A 19,456-nucleotide genomic window follows, 5' to 3' on the forward strand; every position below is an offset into this window, starting at 1 on the left:
AACATAATAATTCAGGAGCACACTGCAAATTGCAAAAAGAAATCTTGTACCTAAACCAGATAACTTTGCTCATGCTAATTTTTTCCCTCACTACTAGTTACTGCTATAAATAAATACACATTTCCCTCCCATGCCGTTCTTAAGCTTTCATGTGTAATAGCCACCTTAAAATGGTGGCATGACACTATTGGAAAATTCTCCTTCATTAGGAGAATAACATTTAACTATGTTTGAGAATGGCTAAGTCACAGCTCTCTTCCTTATTGCCATTATAAAAGAATGGGAAAGAATGCGACACACAAGAGTTGCACAAAATCAGCTGGACTTAAGCAGCAGACACCATGACTTCCTGATTCTGCCTGACAGTTCCTATACAAATTTCTGTTATAAATCTCTCCTTATAGCCTTTTATAACAACAGCAGCCAAGATATATAACCATGTAAGTTTCCATCATAATAAATCCTGTTAATTGAGAAAATTTTTCCATCCGTTCCAAGTGAATGAAGATGTGGCTACCTTGAGTGTGTGTGCGTGATGCGTGACCATCTATCTATTGCAGGCAACTAAGGCAGAGTGGTTGTTAATACCTGGCCTTTGGAGTCATGTTTATATATCTAGGATAAAAATTTAGTATTATGTTTCCTGAGGATCATATTTTATTTTGTTAGAAATGGAAAATAGCATGGAAAATTCAGATATTAATTTTCATATTTCCCCCTTAATATAATTATTTTTCTCTTAAAATATGAGGTTTATGGTCTAGCCAAGTCTTTAACTTTTTTTTTGGCTCAAACACAACTCTTCTTTGTTACTGTAGTTATTTTTGTCACACATCTTCTTGATTCACTTTTGAAAGTGCCTAGTCCATTGTTGGGATTCAATAGATCTGTGTATGAGAGTTATCACCATTGATCTTGCATCTAAACTAAATGCAAGCACTTGTAACAAAGTAAAATTGTACGATTGTTGTCTAAGTACATGTTGTTATGCCAGGCAGAGTCAGAACGTCTGCTGTCTTAAAAATGGCTTATTCTACCTCAAGGATTTTTCATTTTCATTTTTAAAACTAACCTCTCACAAGATGTTCCTGGTCATAGTTTTCAGCTCTCTTGCACATGTTGGCTGGATGGTCTTAGACGTATTATTGAGCTTCTGTGAACCTCTATTTTTAAACTGTAAAATGACGGTACTTCTTCATTTGCAGAGTTATTTTGGAACTTAACCACAATTGATTAAGAGTGTGGGCTCTGGATTCTGACAGACAGAAGTTAAATTGTGCTTCTTCCACTTATAATCAGAGTAGCGTTAGTCAAATTATCTAGCTTCTCTGAGCCACATTTTTCTCTTATGTAAAATGGTATATTGTGATAGTACCTGTTTCACAATGTTGTAATGATTAAATGAGATAATACACATAAATAATTTATTAGCATGGTTTCATGAATATAGAAAGCTGCTAATGGTTATTATCATTAATTTTATTTAAAAATATATGTACAGACCAGCATATTATTGTTAACAGTAAAATATTGAAATTGCGTTCTGTTTATTTAGTGGAATAGCTATCATGTCTACAGCACATGCGTACTTTCTTCTTCCCATAATAACCATCAGTGTTTTATTAAAAAGGTATTATGCTTTTTATAATGGTCAGATATCATTACAGAATCTTTGTGGTATGCAGATTTCCCGCCATGTATTCCCAGGGCTTATAAAGTAAAAATTGAGTGTTCATTGTTCATTTGCTGTGTTTATTGTACTTATTTGCATCAATAGTTGTCCTTTAAAATTTTTACTTTGCAAGTCAAAAATTTTGTGCTTATTTTAAGTTGTACAGAATATACACATCATTTAAAATTAATACAAGACATTTACTGAATCTAATTATATGTGTATAATGTTTGTGGGCCAGATGTATATTCTTGTATATTGTTTATCTATAGTATGTATGTATATATATAATTAAGGAATAGTTGATACATGCCTTTTACCTAAGAGAAAATTCAAAATGACTTTTCTTAAAAATTAAGTATGCCCTTGCATTATGTCAATTAATAATGGAATGTATCTGTCTCATATACTAGAGTCTAGTAACTAGACTAAATTATTCCATAGCAAAGGTGCCATGTATAATAGAAGAGTGCTTCTCAACTCTGGTTGTAAATAGCTATCACCTGGGGAACTATTAAAGCAATACCAATACCCAGGTCTACTCCCAGAGATTGTGATTTAGTTGGTCTAGCAACTCTACCTGGCCAGTGACTGTGATAAATCTGGCTTACCATGTGGATAAACTCATCCAAAGAGACTGTTCAAAGAGGCTGGGGCTTTTAGGAGACAAAATCCAAAGAGAGAATGTTCCCAGTGGAAGCCAGATCTTTAAGCTTTTTCTTTGATGCCCCTAGCATTGTGGCCCAGTAAAGATCCTTGGGCCTGATGGATTCTATTGACGTTCCTCCTCAGGGTGAGTGAGAGAAGTCCTGGCCTTCTCTACCCATACCCACCCTATTTCTCAGTCAAACTGTTAACCCAGAATTCATAGCTATTAACTCTGACTGGAATGGGAATTATCATTCCAAGCATCATCAACTAAGAGCACCAGTTTGGAAATGCAGCCAGCTTAGAAATGCAGCAGTCATTATTGCCATTCTTTGATATTTTCTAGAATTAGTTATGTCAGGTATTTTTGTATTAAGCCGTGGAAGAAAATGTAGTGCTTTGATATGTATTTAAACTATTGATAGTAAATACCTACCTAGAAAGGAAATCTTTAGAGCGTAACTTGTGTAAAAGGTAATATACTGATACTAGATAAAATAAATAATTCATGATGCCACATCTATACATGTAAAGAAGAATGAACACATATAATATCTCATGATGTAATTATTCACCAGACATGAGGGCAGATGTTTTTGGTCTGCTTTTGAGAGAACATTTTTTAATAGCTTTATTGAGATATAATTCACATACCATACAATTTGCTCTTTTAAAGTGTACAATTCAATGATTTTTAGTATATTTGCAGAGTTGTAGAATGATGACCACAATTTAGTTTTTGAACATTTTTGTCCCTCCAAGGGAAACCCCATATTCATTAGCTGTCACTTGCTGTTCTCTCCATTCCCCCACCCCCAATCCCACTACTATCCCAAAGCAACTACTAGTCTATTTTCTGTCTCTGTAGATTTATAGATTTTCCCACTCTGGATATCTCATATAAATTGAATCATATAATATGTGGTCTTTGTGACTGGCTTCTTTCGCTTAGCATAGTATAATGTACCCATGTTGTAGCATGTGTTAGTACTTCATTTCTTTTTGTTATTATTAATATTATTAAATATTATTCTGAATAACATTTCATTGTAGAGACATACCATATTTTGTTTGTCCATTCATCAGTTGATGGACACTTGGGTTGTTTCTAGTTTTAGCTATTATGAATAGTACTGCTATGAACATGTGTACAAGTTTTTGGATGGACATATGTTTCATTTCTCTTGGCATGGAATTGTGAGGTCAGATGGTAATTTTATGTTTAAGTTTTAAAGAAACTGTCAAACTTTTTTCTTGAATGGCTATACCATTTTACATTTCCATCAGCAATTTATGCAGGTTCTAGTTTCTCTGCATTCTTGCTAACACCTGTTTTTGTCTGTCCTTTTGGTTATAGCATTTAAGTAGATGTGTAGTAGTATCTCATTGTGGTTTTACTTTGTATTTCATACAAAGATTTTGAGCATTTTTTCACGTGCTTATTGGCTATTTGTACATCTTCTTGGAGAAAAGTCTGTTCAACTCCCTTGCCCAGTTTCTAACTGAGTAGAACTTTTTAATCTACCACCTATGTTACAGGTTATGTTTTGTGACAGCTCATTTTTTTTTCTCAGATGGTATTTCCTAATTATTTGCTAATGATTTTTTAAGTAGTTGTGATATTCTATCAATTTGGAAAAAATGTAATTTTTTTATTAATAACGATTTCTATTTTCTCAGGTCACACTGCAGAATCGAGTGACATTACAAAAGATCAGATTATCGGTCTATGTACAACCACCTTTAGTATTGACTTGTGATCAGTTCACCTTTGAATTTATGGGTAAGTGTTTTGTTTTGGCTTAAAGTCTATCATGGTATGAGGTTTTTTTTAATTAAAATTTTTTTTATCAGTGGGTTTATTTCATGGCTCTATTTCTTGTCTGAATAGTGAGACTGGTATCTTCCTGAAATCAATGATTGTGTTGTTTTGCTTATATTTTCCCTCCAAACATCAAGCATGGACATTCAGTGAATGGCTGTTAAGTTGAAGTAATTACAGATTTTCAAGCGCTTTTCATAATAATTGTACTTAAATACTATATTTTGGAAGGCTTTTTTATTGGTGTTTCTCTAGTGAGCTATTTATTGAATCTGTAATGTTTGAAGAAAGAATATTGGCTTTGGAGTCTGGCCTGAATTTGAATCCTTGCTCTGACACTCAATGTGTAACCATGGGCAAGCTACTTTAGTAATTACTTGGAGCCTCAGTTTTGTTTTGTTTTAATCTGCAGAAAGGGGATAATGATATCTGTGTTACAGAACTGTTTTAATTAGAATTTAATCAGAAAATTAATTGGACTTAATTAGAAAATGAATCTATGTAAGGTAACTGTAATAATGCCTAAGATTTCTTTGCATAGGGTCTCTCTTACCACTTACATCCAGTTGTCATTAGTCCTGTTAAAATGATTTCTGAATTATCTTTCAAGTCTTTTTCTGTCTTTCTTCACTGCTACTGTTCAGCTGGGAACCCTATGTCTTATTCACAAAAAGCAAGAACATATCTCTCTTTTTTCCTTTTTATAACCAACCCCTACCTTAGGTGCCCGACAGATAGTAGAAACTCAGTAAGTATTCATTGCATCAGTGAATGAGTGATTGAATGGTTGAGGTAAACTTGTAGGTGATATCTCACTTTATTTTTTAATTTTTCACAATACTTGCAACTTGTCTTTCTAAAACACATTCTGGACCATTAATTTTTCAAGTTAAAAACCTCTTATAGCTCTCTAATGCAGGTTGGAGGTCAAATACATGAATATGGAAGGCTATGCACAATCTGCCAAGTTGCCACAGTTTTAGTTACATCCATATCCAATTCCCCCTTCCATTTTCTCCTGCAGTCTGTGTTCTAGCCATGATAAGGTACTGTTTCCCACTCCCAAGTTCTCTTGCCCTTTGCGTACCTTTTGCTTTGTTCATGCTGCCTGTTCATTTGAGTAAAGAGAAGCAGTGGTGTAGAATGTTAGGTACTCTTGTTCTGGAGTCAATTCCCAGCTCTGTATTAGCTATATGACCTTGGGCAAGCTTTTTAATCTCTTTGTAGCCATTTTCCTCATGCACCAAAAAATGGGGATAATAATAATACCCACCATGTAGGGTTGTTGTGAGGATTAAATGAGTTAATCTATGTAATTGTTATGTAAAGTGCTTAAGACAGTAGCTGGCATGCAGTATATATCTAATTTTAACTGTTTGTTAATAATAATTGTCCAAAATTATGTAATATATTATTTTTACATTGCTTATAGCACCAGAGATGACTAGAACAGTAGGCTTTTCTGTTTATCTGAAAGGAAGTTATTTACCATCTGAATTGGAAGGAAATGCTGTTGTTTCTTATTCCAGACCTACAGGTAAGCATACAGTTGTTCATGAATTTACAAGCCTAATCACTTCTTTTAAGTTTTTGGAGTTATGAGTTAAATGTTTAAGTGTTTAAAATGGGAAAACACATTGTAAAATATTATTAAATGAAAAAATATTCTTTTCTAGTGTTAAATAAAAATGTATGTTCAAATTACTTTGATGTGTTATGAATAATTAGTGATAGTCTATTTAGCTGATTTCCATATGTAATGTTTGATTCTATCTTTTCAATTAATAGCAAATATGATGTATTTTTATTCCCACTAGAAGAATGTTATCTAGTCAGACTTCATGTATTTGAACTAAAGAGAAAAACCTAGTCTGAATTAGTAAAAAAGACTATTATGGGTTGCTGTAACATTAAGTCAGTCTTCAGAGTTTCAAACACTGCTTTAGTGATTAAATAAAACTATTATCTTACATGTTAAAATATTTAAGAACAGGATCTGTATTATTTCAAGAAACTCTTAATAGATCAAAAATGTTATCTTTAGTCCAGTGAGATCTAATTATTATAAATTTCAACTTGGGTTCAATTTTGTAGTTTTGTGTGTGTGTGTGTATGTGTAGTGAATTTTTCATAGTAACAGTTTGACAATTAGTTGATTGATAGAATAAGAATAATTAGTTATTGCTTTTTTTAAAAACGTTTAAATGTAGTGTAACTGATAGGGTATTTCAACAATGTTGCATTTGTGTTTTTTAAGCATTTCTGTACAGTTTTCTTAATTTAAAAAGCTTAGAGATGCCTTATTCATATTTTTTTCTCTCTGTTGATACCTACTTTGCTTACTTAGCAATGTTTTTATGAGACTGATGCAACTACCTACTGTGCTAACAAGGCACCTTGGCAATGTTTTTAATAATAGTAGTTCTTATTTTGTCTAAGTGAATTTTCTGTTTTATGCATTGACAACTCTATGCTTGGAGGTGATTTTGTAACTTTAGTACATGTTTTCAAAATCTGTTTCTCCTTCTTTGTAAGTTATTTTGCTTTAAATTATAAAAAAAATCATTTCTGGCCAGAAGTAACCACTTTAACCATTTACCTGTATTTTCAAAATTTGGGGTAACATAAATATTTTATGGTTAAATGGCTTTGCAAAAGCTGGCTTTGGAGAGAAATACAAATCTTCTGTAAGGGATCAAAGAATGATGGACTTCTTAGTTGGATGTTTCTGAAAAGAGCATTGAAATGTTCAGTGTTATTTTAATTTTGAGTTGTGAAATAAAAAACAGGAAATGTTGGCTAAAATCTCTAGATCATTTATCATTAACTGAACATCTCAATAATCATAGGCATGATTATACTTTTTATCTTTGTTACACCTTGTGTATGTAGTTATAGAGATTGTTGATGTCTTAATTCAACTCGTTATTTCATTTGCTTTCAAAGAAAAGTAGTGATAGTGGTTGAAAATAAAGAAATGGATTACCTAGCAAGTGGACAAAAGGCTTAAAAATTCATTACAAAGTTATAAAATCATTCAGTGAGCTTATGGTTGCACATACCATTTTTAGCTATTATGCTTTTCTAAAGACAGAATTTGAAAGACTATAAATTGTTACTAAACCAAAGAGCATAGGCATTAATTGGTTGAAAGTTAATTAGAAGTTAAAGTAAAAACAAGTCTATAAAAGTAAAAGAATACCATGACAAGCTGAAAAAAAATAGACATTGTTCCATAGTAGTATCTATTAACTAAAGTTATAATATAAGCAAGACTAACTGGAAATATTAATATTATATATTTGTCTTTCACTCAGATTTTTTCCAAAAAATTCATTTAATGCTCTTGATGTCATTTACATATTGAGTCTGGTTTGCTTTTGGCTAGATCATGTATCTTTACCTGTTTTTGCCACATTTATACTGGAATAACACCCTCTCATGGATTTCTGAGAATGGATGAAATATATTGTTAGATTTCATTTATTCATGTTACATTCTTCAATTGTGAATCGGCTTATCTTTATTGGAGGGCCATTTAAATCATCTGTAAGAATCTTCAAAATTTTAAATTATATTTTAAGCAGATATGTGTTAAGTTTGTGTTGTAATTTTATAACAGATAATTTGTTACATTTTCTACCCTATCCCTTTTTGAATTGCCTCTGATGGATAGATCGAAATCCTGAGGGTAAGTGAAAAGATAATTTAGAACAAAATGAATTTCAGAACTGAAATTTGGTCAGTTAATTCAATTGGTATTATACCATGAATGAATTCTTTTTATGGACTACTGTTTTAACTATAGCAACCTCTTTAGGGTGATTCAGTGCCTTGATCTGGCTATGGAGAAGCTAGTATATGTTTCCACTTATAGATACTTGTTATTCATTATTAGTTGTTTCAGAGTCATGAGAAACAATGAAGCTCCATGACTTTTTTGAACAAAACCAAAGGCACCACTGACAACTTATTTTTGTAAGTCATTGGTGATTTACCTGTATGCTCAGTTATCTTGGTTTACTTAAAAAGAGTAAGGAAAAAAATTCTGAATTCTAAATTGTATGATTCTGTATACCCCAAAATATTCACCTCTTTGATCAGAATGCCATGTGTACTCATTCTATGGGCCTATTTCTTGTCTTGTTAGAATTTGTGGGGGAATATCATCAAGGGACTAACCCCTTGAACTTGCCTGGGTCAGTGTTGTCACCATTTTGTTTTCCCCAAATCCTTTGTTTATTACTCTGCTATAATACTTATCATACTATGAATTTCATTAAGTTTGTTCCTTAGGTTCCCCGAGTAGATTTTTGAGCTCTTTAAGAGCAGGGTTCAAGTACTTAGGATTGTATAGTATCTGGTTATATGACAGGTACTCTATAAGGATCTTCTACTTTGATTATTTTTCCTCCTAGACACAGACTTAATGTGATGGTTTGTCTTAGTTTAATAGCCATTTTAGATTAGTATTAGGTAATATTAATTAGTAATAATTAGATAAATAAAATACTTAAAAATAATGGCATTATTTACTCATATAGTTTTGGTGGTGCCAACAACCTGAGTTGCATAGTGTCTGGGAGGTGAATATATATTTATATGAGAAATATTTTAATAGAAGTAAGCTTTTAGCTTAATAGTATAAAGTATGCTTGTCAAATTAGAATTTGGGTTATTAAAAATAATTTTAATAATGAATATTTACATTTTACTTTGCAAGATTTCATGTAACTGATAAGATTTTGCAATAACTTTTATAAAATACAATATTATTATTTAAATTATTTGTTTTGAGTTTTAAAAAAATCAGTAAAGGTTATTATTGAAAGGAATTTATTTCCTCTTACTAAAAATTCAGATCAAACCATGAGAAAAAAAAATCACAATATATGGAAATTTTAGTATTTCAATGCAAACCTGAAGCTGGTTTTAATAATCTCTTATTATATATTTTAAAATTATAATTAAGCTTCAGGGAGTAGAGTTGAAATATTCAGCTTTACCTAGTAGGCAAGAAAATAATATGTTGCCACTTAGATCTTACTTACATAAGGCTTCAAATTTCAAAGACTTTTCCATTTTATTGGCCTGATCTGTTCAGGCTGTATTGCAGATAAGCAGTCCTGCTTTTACATATGGAAAAAGAGAAGCAAACGAGGTTTTATGTTGTCCCATAAGAGTTTGTCTCCATTATTTCTGCATTAAAGTTACATGACATGGGCAGTGTAAAACATGACTGCAGATGGAGCACAGTACGTAGCCAGACATAACAGGAAGGGATCAAGGAAGTTCTGGCTACCAGACATTGCTACTGCTTTGGGGTTCCTTGTTTTCAATAAGAAATGACTCTAGCAGGCCCCTGGAAAGAGTTCTAAAGGCATTATGTAGATGTGTAATATATAGATATAGTTATTCTACTCTGGTATATAAGTTCTTTTTTCTTTTTTTTAAAGCACATTTTGGCATCCCTCTTGACAGTGATACTGGTCTCTTGGGTGTGCCAGGGGTAATTAGAATTCTCTTCCTGGAAAAATTGTTCTGTCAGGAGTGATTTTGATCTGAATTTTCTCTCTAAGTGTTAAATAATTTTGTGATTAATTGCACCATGGTAGTTGCGACTATCCGTTTCCTCTAGTAGGCTAGAAGGGGAAGTGTTTGAAGGAGAGGTGATTATATTTGTTTAAAAACTGTAGGAAAAGTCAGTGTGATGAGTGAGTAGGCCAATATTTGAGTATTACAAATGACCAAATTCTTCTTTTCTCTCAGCATTGTATTCAGAGAGTTGAATAAGCCAAATAGAGACTGTTTTGCCAACTAAATATCACTGATGGTAGGCAGTTAGGATCAGTTAGGCTCTTGCAACTGAGTTGAAAGCTATCCTACTAGCAACTTTGGAAAGTCTTTAAGTGCAATATAATTCTTTCCTTCCTTATTACAGATACACATATGCATATACTCACACATACCTCTACATGTTTCTGGCTTCAGGTTCTTAGCTACAGTTATAGCCTGAAGAGTAACTGGTAGCCAAATCTGCATTCCAGGTTTCTTAAGAAAATGTAAATCTCAATAGAAATGTGCCACTGATAAACTCCGTGTCTAAATACTAGACATTATATTTTGAAATGTTCGGGTTTTAATTTGATGGGAAGTAATATAAAATATTGGCAGTATAATTTTTCTTTTTAAAGGTATGGTTTCCTTAAACTGGTTTCTAAAGGATTTCATACTCTTTTTCCCCCCCAATGGTAAAACTTTTCAAGCTGCCATCATTTAAAAAATAGCCATAATCATTTTATTAAGTATGAGTGTCATCATTTTTCAAAGTAATGTTTTCCAAATGTCCTGTGAAACAGGTTTACAGTTCCTGGAGAGAAAAGAAATTCTGGAGGGGTTCTTCAAATCTTAGCAACTGCAGACCATTGCCCTAGTGTGTGATATTGTCATTAACTGACTTAACTGAGCTGTGAATTGAGTTACAATGTATTTCCCTTCTTGGGTTTATTAGTGCTTGCAATCCATTTGTTTCAATTTCTGAAACATTTATACACCACCAGTTTCTTTAGCTCTGGGTTCTTGGAGTTTTAGGGTAATAATCTAAGTAACATAAGGCTAGTGTTGTTGATCATGATTAATTTTGTTTGACCACAAATTCAGTCAGTACCTGGTCCAAGTGAAGTAGAGCCACAGTTTCAGCAGTGTAGTTTTAGAAGAGCATTTACAGCCAAATTTTATTTGAACAATTAGCTCAGACTTTGGTTGAAAGTACATAGAAGATAGCTTCTCTTTGTGCATGTACAGGATTGTCAGAAGATGAAGCATTTTTTCCCTGTTATTCTATTCATTGAAAATGAAGGAACTGGAACTAGGTTTCAGTTTCCTTGTTCTTTCCAGACTGCATCTATTAATTGAGGCTGTAATTTATATATTGTAGAGGAAAAACATTAGTAGGTATATTTCCATAATATGGGGATATATGGAATATATGAAGTTGGAAAAAATAATGCTTTGTAATATTTTTTGTAGTGTTATTGATAGTTGTGGTCTGAGCAGTAGCTTAGATCACGTTACCATAATATTTTGAGTCAAAACATTTCATCATTTTAAAGTACAAATACACATGCCTCTAAAACCTCACAAAATGTCAGGAAATAATACCCTGGGACTTCTCTGAAGAGACACCAGTTATAGTTTGCATCTAGGATTCCAGGAGAAGTGAATTTAACATCTGTTGGTTATGAGCAAAAAATGAGCTATGTAAAATTTGATGGATAATAGATTATGTTGAAGAGAATGACAAATATGCTCCACATGCTCTGAAAAAGTATTTAATTGGCTTCATATATCAATATGCTTGCCATTGTTGATCTCTTACTATCCTAGTGAATAAGTAGTTCTGAAAAGTGTACTCCCAGCTTGGTTATAGAGTAAACCACACAACTCCAATTGGCATTAACAAAATATATTGCTAATTCTAGGAATCCTATTTGGGATCATGTCTCCAAACTTTACTGCTTCCGCTTTTGCTATTTTTAAGCTGCTCTCTGACTCCACCGTAAAGAAATAAAGGAATTAATGTGTGGATCTATCCAGTAGAGTAGAACATTTTAAGTTTTCCTTTTTTCTACAGTAGTTTACTAAGATATAGTTTTCTGTTTGTTATCTTTTGTCTTACCCAGTCAAAAATAGAATCCTAATATAAAAGGAGAGAGAACTAAAGTTGTAGAATTGCTTTACTTGATTTATAAGTAGAGAGCTTAATTTGCTTTGGTTTCAGTTTCATTCTTTGTAAAAATATTAAAAGGAATGATTTTTAAAAACTTTAACTTCTGATATAAAACTCTTCATTGTTATTTATTTATGCAGTTACTTATTTCAATATACCTGTATACTTTCTGAAAAAATTTGAGAATTGAATGACTATGTAAGCCTTTCAAAATGTTGCTTAACAGTGATATGTAAAGTTAAATGGATTGAGAAAAATTCAATTTGTATGAAAGTAATATTCTTCATATTGATGTGTAAAATGACATTAGAATGAACTTCATTAGAACTTCAGTAGGGCAAATTCTGCTTTCATGCTCATAATTTATTGCAAATTGTTAATTGTATTTTGAATCTTCAATAAGTAAAAAAACAAAAATTAAAAAATTCGGGGGGTAAAGAAATGATTAGATATGGTCATATAGAGTCTTCCTGATATAAATTTCATATTCTTTGCTCGTTTTAGCGGATAGTCTTGGGTTAGGGCTAGAGCTTTGAAGGTCTTAAAGACAGTTCAGTAATTGAATATAACTACATATAATGTTTTATATAGCATTCAACTGTGATGATTTTTAAAATATGATATTACTATTAAAGGCAGAGTTTACCCCTATGCTCCTTTTTAAGATTTTATTTTTGCCTTGCACTTTTTGACAATAAAGTAAAAACATAAATTATGATAATGCTTTCTAGTTATTTCAGTTATGCTAAATGAAATGGGCAGGTAACAAACATTTAAACTAAGATATGTTGCTACTATGTACTACTATTAGTAGTACAATATTTTTCTTATTTGTCAAATTTATGAATATATGTTTCTCTTTATTTCAGGCATTCCTCGAGTTAGCCAATGTAAGTTTAGACTTCCCCTGAAATTAATCTGCTTACCAGGCCAGCCTTCAAAAACTGCAAGCCACAAACTAACTATTGATACCAACAAATCTCCAGTCAGTCTTCTCAGTCTCTTTCCAGGTAGGACTCTTGAAGTAACATGCCTGTAACATCAGAAATGTTAAGAATTTAGAATGGAATCCTTCATCAGCAGGTAATGATGGGGTAATTATCAGATAATTGTTAAGTCAGAATGTAAAAGTGCCTCAAGGATTTTTTCGTTCTGTTTGCGGGTTCAAAGGAAATAGCTTATATCAACAAGGTAATAAAGCGTACCTTTTAAGTTTGATTAAAATTGTTATAATCATTATTTTGCTTCAGTATTCAGAAATGAAAACATCAGATGTTTCTTTTTGGACTGTGGAATTTTTTGGCTTGGAATGTAAATATTTATTATTCATCTTTATTGTAGGTTTTCAAATATATCCCTTTTCTAAGCATGTAAATATTTATTATTCGTCTTCATTGTAGGTTATTGGAAAGGTACCTTTTAAAAGCATATTCTTATGCCCCTGAAAAGTAACCTCATAAGTAGGTGCTCTATGTGGTTGTGCTGTCTTCAGCAGCTGGAGGGGGCAATGTTCATTCTTTGCCTCCAGTGCTTTAGAAGGGGCTGCATGTATAAAGCTAGAATATCACAGTGAACATTATTGGTAATTTGTGAAGGTGTGACTTTCTCCAGGTGTTGGTTTTTCTTTTCGAGTAGCTTAGAAAAGAGAGAGGCATTGATTGGATAAAACATCTTTAGTTGCCAGGGTTTCTAATGTGTCGCATCTATTACCTTTCTTGGTGATGAGGTGGAATTAAAAAAAATAATCTGGGAATTAAATCGACCCTTTTAAATCCATCATTAAAAATCAGCACTGTTGACTGTAAGATGCATCTTCATCCTTGCATTAGTGAATGGATTTAGAATACAAGTATTTCCCACAAGGTTTAGAAATTTATCGTAAGTCAACTTTTGTGTTATTACCTACTTAAAGTGATTAAAATTTATTTTTCATTAATTTGAAGTGTTTTTAAAAGCTTTATTTATATATAACTCTATGAAAAATCTCCAAGATGCTCTTTATTACAGTTAATCTATTTAGTTTGAATGAGTTTGAATGAATGAGAGTGTGTGTGTGTGTGTGTGTGTGTGTGTGTGTGTGTGTGTCTAGTTAGCAAATAGTTTTGTACCTTTTGGTTTCTAATTCCCTTTCATTCCCTTTCTTCTTCGTCAATTTTCTTATAACAAATTTGGATTATAAAAAAGGCAGAGAGGGGCTTCCCTGGTGGCGCAGTGGTTGAGAGTCCTCCTGCCGATGCAGGGGACGCGGGTTCGTGCCCCGGTCCGGGAGGATCCCACATGCCGCGGAGCAGCTGGGCCCGTGAGCCAAGGCCGCTGAGCCTGTGCGTCCGGAGCCTGTGTTCCGCAACGGGAGAGGCCACAACAGTGAGAGGCCCGCGTACCAAAAAAAGAAGAAAAAAAAAAAAAAAAGGCAGAGAGTCACTACCTTTATAACATCTTATGCAAACATACTAGTTCCTTGGTCTCGTATTCTATCCTGACAACATAGTTGGAAATTGTATGTTGCGTACCAAATTTATTGATGCCTTTGAAAAATGTTTAAGACTCTGGCTTCTGAGTGGTCAATCTTTACTGTAGATGACTGAAACCGATAGAGATTGAATAAGAATGTATGCTTTTGACCAGAGAGGGAAACTCTGTAAGCTATGGATTGGTTAAGAAGTACTAAGGAAAGCTTATAACTCATCTGTCCTGATTTTGGACTCAGTTGTTTTGATGTCACAGGTATCTTAGGCTCGTCAGCATATATTTGCTTCTTATTCACTTTAGAAATGGGACTCAATGACAAATTTTAAAAATTTCCCCTGAGTCAATTTATGTAATATAGTTTGTTCTTTTTTTGAGTTTCCAGATTTGTGTTAATATTAAACATGCTGGAATCCTGTAATTGTTTAAAAGAAGTACTCTTGCTACTTTTTCACTTTTCATGATACGTTTCACTCTTGCTATATATGATGTTAAAGTTGCTATTACAAGTTATTTTTTAACGGAAATAAAATTAATGATATTCATAGAGAAGAATTAAAACTACTTTTAATCTACATCTCTTCCTATTTGTCTATTTCAGTTCTTTTTTTTGTATATTTAAAATTAATTTTTGTTATTACAAAAGAAATGTGAAATTTAGGAATGAATAACCAAAAAGAAGAAAATGAAAGTTACTGGTCATTCTTACACCCAGCAATATCTACTTATATTTCATTACATTTCCCTACTCTTTTAAAAAATATTTTTTCTAAGCATTTCATCCCCCCAAAGAATATTACTTTGCATATTGCTGTGAGACACCTTTCTATATAATTAGATTTTTTATTTTATGATTTTAATGATTACATACTATTCTATCATAAATAATTTGGCCAGCATTATATTTTTCTATATTTATGTTGTTTTCAGTGTATTAATATTGTAAATATATTATAGCAATATTTCTCTAAATTTATTATTTCTTTTTTTTTTTTTGCGGTATGCGGGCCTCTCACTGTTGTGGCCTCTCCCGTTGCGGAGCACAGGCTCCGGATGTGCAGGCTCAGCGGCCATGGCTCACGGGCCCAGCCGCTCCGCGGCGTGTGGGATCTTCCCAGACCGGGGCACGAACCCGTGTCCCCTGCATCGGCAGGCGGACTCTCAACCACTGCGCCACCAGGGAAGCCCTATTATTACTTCTTTGATGAATATGTAAAAGTGGAATTACTGAGTCAAGCAAAGGATAATAGTATTTTTAAAGCTTTTGAAATATAATGTAAAATTGACTTCCTGAAGGGCCATACTAGTTAACTCTATCAACAGTGTTTGAATGGAGGTGTCTAGTGCCCCAAATACTGGCCAGTAGAGAATATTATAATTATAAAAAGCTTTAATATGCTTAATGGCTATATAGAAAATATTTATTTACATATATATATATAAATAATTATCTGGAGTGATTTTAGCTAAATGTGACTTAAGCAAGGTAATATGTATTTTTTATCTCAAATAAAGAGAGGTCCACAAGTGGGCAATGGAAGCTGGTATAGTGGTTTGTGAATGTTATCAAAGACCCAGCTTTTTTCTTTCTTTGCAATGTGCATTTTCTAGTGTGTTGGCTTGTTCCATGGCAATAAGATAGCTGCTTTGGCTTAAGTCATCATAACTGACTACAGGGCAGGAGGTAGGGGAAAGAAATAGCTATAGCAATGACTGTAACTTTTATCAGAAAGGCGTGTTTCCATAAACTTCTTAGGAGATTTCTACTTAGGCCTCAATAGCCAAAATACTGTCACATGGCCTCTTCTAGCAGTAAAGGGGGCTGAGAACTAATGTAGATGGGCTGGGGAAAAAGAGGCTGGGAATAGATGTTAAATTAGCTGACATTCAGTGTATGCCATGATACCAGTAATTTTACACAAAAATTTTACATAAATGTAATAACAGGGCTTCCCTGGTGGCGCAGTGGTTGAGAGCCCGCCTGCCGATGCAGGGGACACGGGTTTGTGCCCCGGTCCGGGAGGATCCCACATGCCGCGAAGCGGCTGGGCCCGTGAGCCATGGCCGCTGAGCCTGCGCGTCCGGAGCCTGTGCTCCGCAACGGGAGAGGCCACAACAGTGAGAGGCCCGCGTACCGCAAAAAAAAAAAAAAAAAAGTAATAACAAATAGCGTGCTATTGTAGCAGCCTTTTATGGTACTCAGATATATGGCTATCTTTCCTTGTCAACGAATTTGTATTTTAATGTTTACATAATATTCTATTGTTTAGGGGTGCCATGTACATAGCTTTTTTGTACTTCTCTGTTTCTCTTTGGAGAAATTCCTTGAAGATAAATGACTGAGTTAAAGGATATGCACATTTGAAAACTTTATTCAAATGCCAAAGTTACTTCCAGAATAACTGTATCAGGTTACAAACCCAACATCAGGGTTTGTACCCAGGATAGCAGCTGGATTTAAAGCTTTTAAAATTTTTGACATGGTTAGGTGAAATATGACATCTCTTTTTAAAATTTGCATTTCTAAATTATTTGTTAGCATAGAAATTTTGTAATTGTTATTAACTACTTGTATTCTTTTAACATATAAGGTTTATATTTTTAGGTAGTAAAATTTATTTTAAAATTTAATTTTATAACTGTTTTATTTAGTTTCAAGTTTTCATGTTGTGCTTAGAATGATTTCTATTTTAAGGTTATAAAATATTAATTATATTTTCTTCTGGTACATTTTAATACATTCTTTAATTCTGAAACACAGCTTCAGTATATTTTTTGTTTTTATAAAAAACAACTTTATTGAAGTATAACTTATGTACACATGTATAAAGTATACAATTTGGTAAGTTTTGGTGTTTGTATATACCTTTGAAACCATCCCTGAAATCATGATGCAGAAAATATCCATCACCCCAAAGAGCTTCCTTGTGCCCCTTTGAGATCCGTTTTTCCCCCATCCCCTGGCAACCACTGGTTTCCTTTCTGTCACTATAGATTAGTTTGCACTTTCTGAAGTTTTATAAAATGGAATTACTCAGTATGTGCTCTTTTTTGTCTGCCTTCTTTCATTCCCTTTTCAGATTATATGACTTGCACATATTGTCTCCCAGTCTATGGCATGTCTTCTCATTCTTTTAACAGTGTCTTTGGAAGAGAAGTTCTTAATTTTGATAAAGCCCAATTTATCTGTTTTTTCTTTTATGGATCATGATTTTAATGTTATATCTGAGAAATTTTTGCCTAACTCAAGATTACAAAGTTTTTCTTGTACATGTTTTTCTAGAAGTTTTCTAGTTTTCTGTTTTCTATTTAGGGCTCTTATCCATTTTAGGTTGATATTTATGTATGGTGTGAGATATGGATAAAATTCATATTTTTGCATATGAGTATCTAATGTTCCAGCACTACTTTTTTTTTTTTTTTGGCTTCACCACGCGGCTTGAGGGATCTTAGTTCCCCAACCAGGGATTGAACCCGTGCCCCCTGCAGTGGAAGTGTGGAGTCCTAACCGCTGGACTACCAGGGAATTCCGCCAAACTACTTTTGAAAAGACTGTTTTTTTCTACTGAATCACCTTTGCAAAGTTGTTGAAAATCATCTGAATGTATATCATAGGACTATATAAATAATCAGAATGTATATATATATTTCTGCTCAGTTTGTTCCATTGATCTATTTGTCCTTGCCCATCAATATTGCTATATACCAGTAGCATAGTGTCTTAATTACTATATATAAGTCTAGAAGTAAGGTAGCGAAATTTCTCCAACTTTATTCTTTTATTTTCAAAGTTGTCTTGGATGTTCTAGATCATTTGCATTTTCACATGAATCTTAGAATCAGCTTATCAATTTAAAAAATGCCTGAGATTTTGATTGGAATTGGGATTTCAACTGATCTAATTCTATAGATCAATTTGGAGAGAAACAACATCTTAACAATATTGAACATGGTAAAATTTGCTCCACTTATCCTAGTTTCTTAAGATGAAAGTAGAGACCTTCCTTTATTTCGGGCATATTTTATTTTTCTCACTAAGAGTTTGTAGTTTTCAATGTACAGGTCTTACAAATCTCTGTCAGATTTATCCCTAAAATATATTTTGATGTGATTGCAAATTGTAGTGTTTTATTTCAATTTCAAATTGTTCTTTCCTAGTACATAGAAATACAATTGGTTTTTGTATGTTGATCTTGTATCACACAACATTGTTTCTACTAGCTTTCTTTTTGTAGATTTAATCAGATTTTCTACATAGATGATCATGTCATCTGTAAGTGAAAACAGTTTTACCTCTTCCTTGCCAGTCTGGAGATTCAGTTTGTTTATTTTTTGCTTGCTTTTTAACCTTGGCTAGAACCTCTGGGACGATGTTGAATAGTAATGGTGAGAGCAGACATTCAGTCTTTCAGCATTAAATATGTTTAGATGTAAGTATTTTGTAGGTGTCCTTTACCAGCTTGGGGAAGTTCCCTTTTATACCAGGTTTGCTATGGGTTTTATTAGGAATAGATATTTAATTTTTTTCAATGCTTTTTCTACATCAATTGAGATATTTTATATCATTTTCTTCTTTAGTCTGTTAATAGGTGGATTACATTGATTAATTTTTTAATGTTAGCCCTACTGTGCATTCTTGAGATAAATCATACTTTATCATGATGTATTTTCCTTTCAATAGACTGTGGGATTTAATTTGTTAAACTTTATAATTTTTACATCTGTGTTTATAAGGGATATTGATCTGTAAATTTGCTTCTTTATAATTTTGTGTCATTAATGTGGAGTTTATGGAATGAATTGGAAAATATTTACCTCCCTTCAATTTTTTTGAACAGTGTGCAGAACTGGTATTATTTTTTGCTTAAATAGTTGGAAGAATTCACTAGGGAAGTTTTCCAGACATAGAGTTTTCTGTATGGGATAGCTTTTAAACTACAAATTCAATTTCTTCAAAAGATATAGACCTCTTAGGTTATCTATTTCATATTGAGTGAACTTTGTTAGTTTCTGTCTTTCCAGGAATATGTACATTTCATCTGAGTTGTTGAATTTATTGGCATAAGGTTGTTCATAATATTTTCTGATCCTTTTAATATCTGTAGAATCTGTAGTGATG

At 32.9% G+C, this 19,456-nt stretch overlaps 1 protein-coding gene across 7 annotated transcripts in view; it reads left to right on the forward strand.

The window, feature by feature from the left end:
* BBS9 (Bardet-Biedl syndrome 9) overlaps window positions 1-19,456 on the forward strand; it is a 439,924-nt gene that overhangs the window by 184,564 nt on the left and 235,904 nt on the right. For all 7 annotated transcript variants that reach the window (XM_073809810.1, XM_073809813.1, XM_073809807.1 and 4 more), the window contains 3 exons: window positions 4,001-4,103; window positions 5,575-5,679; window positions 12,741-12,881. In XM_073809810.1, the coding sequence (XP_073665911.1) occupies window positions 4,001-4,103; window positions 5,575-5,679; window positions 12,741-12,881 (349 nt within the window). The remainder of the gene's footprint in view (window positions 1-4,000; window positions 4,104-5,574; window positions 5,680-12,740; window positions 12,882-19,456) is intronic.

Source organism: Tursiops truncatus, chromosome 9 (assembly GCF_011762595.2).
Source record: "Tursiops truncatus isolate mTurTru1 chromosome 9, mTurTru1.mat.Y, whole genome shotgun sequence".
Classification (NCBI taxonomy): Eukaryota; Metazoa; Chordata; class Mammalia; order Artiodactyla; family Delphinidae; genus Tursiops; species Tursiops truncatus.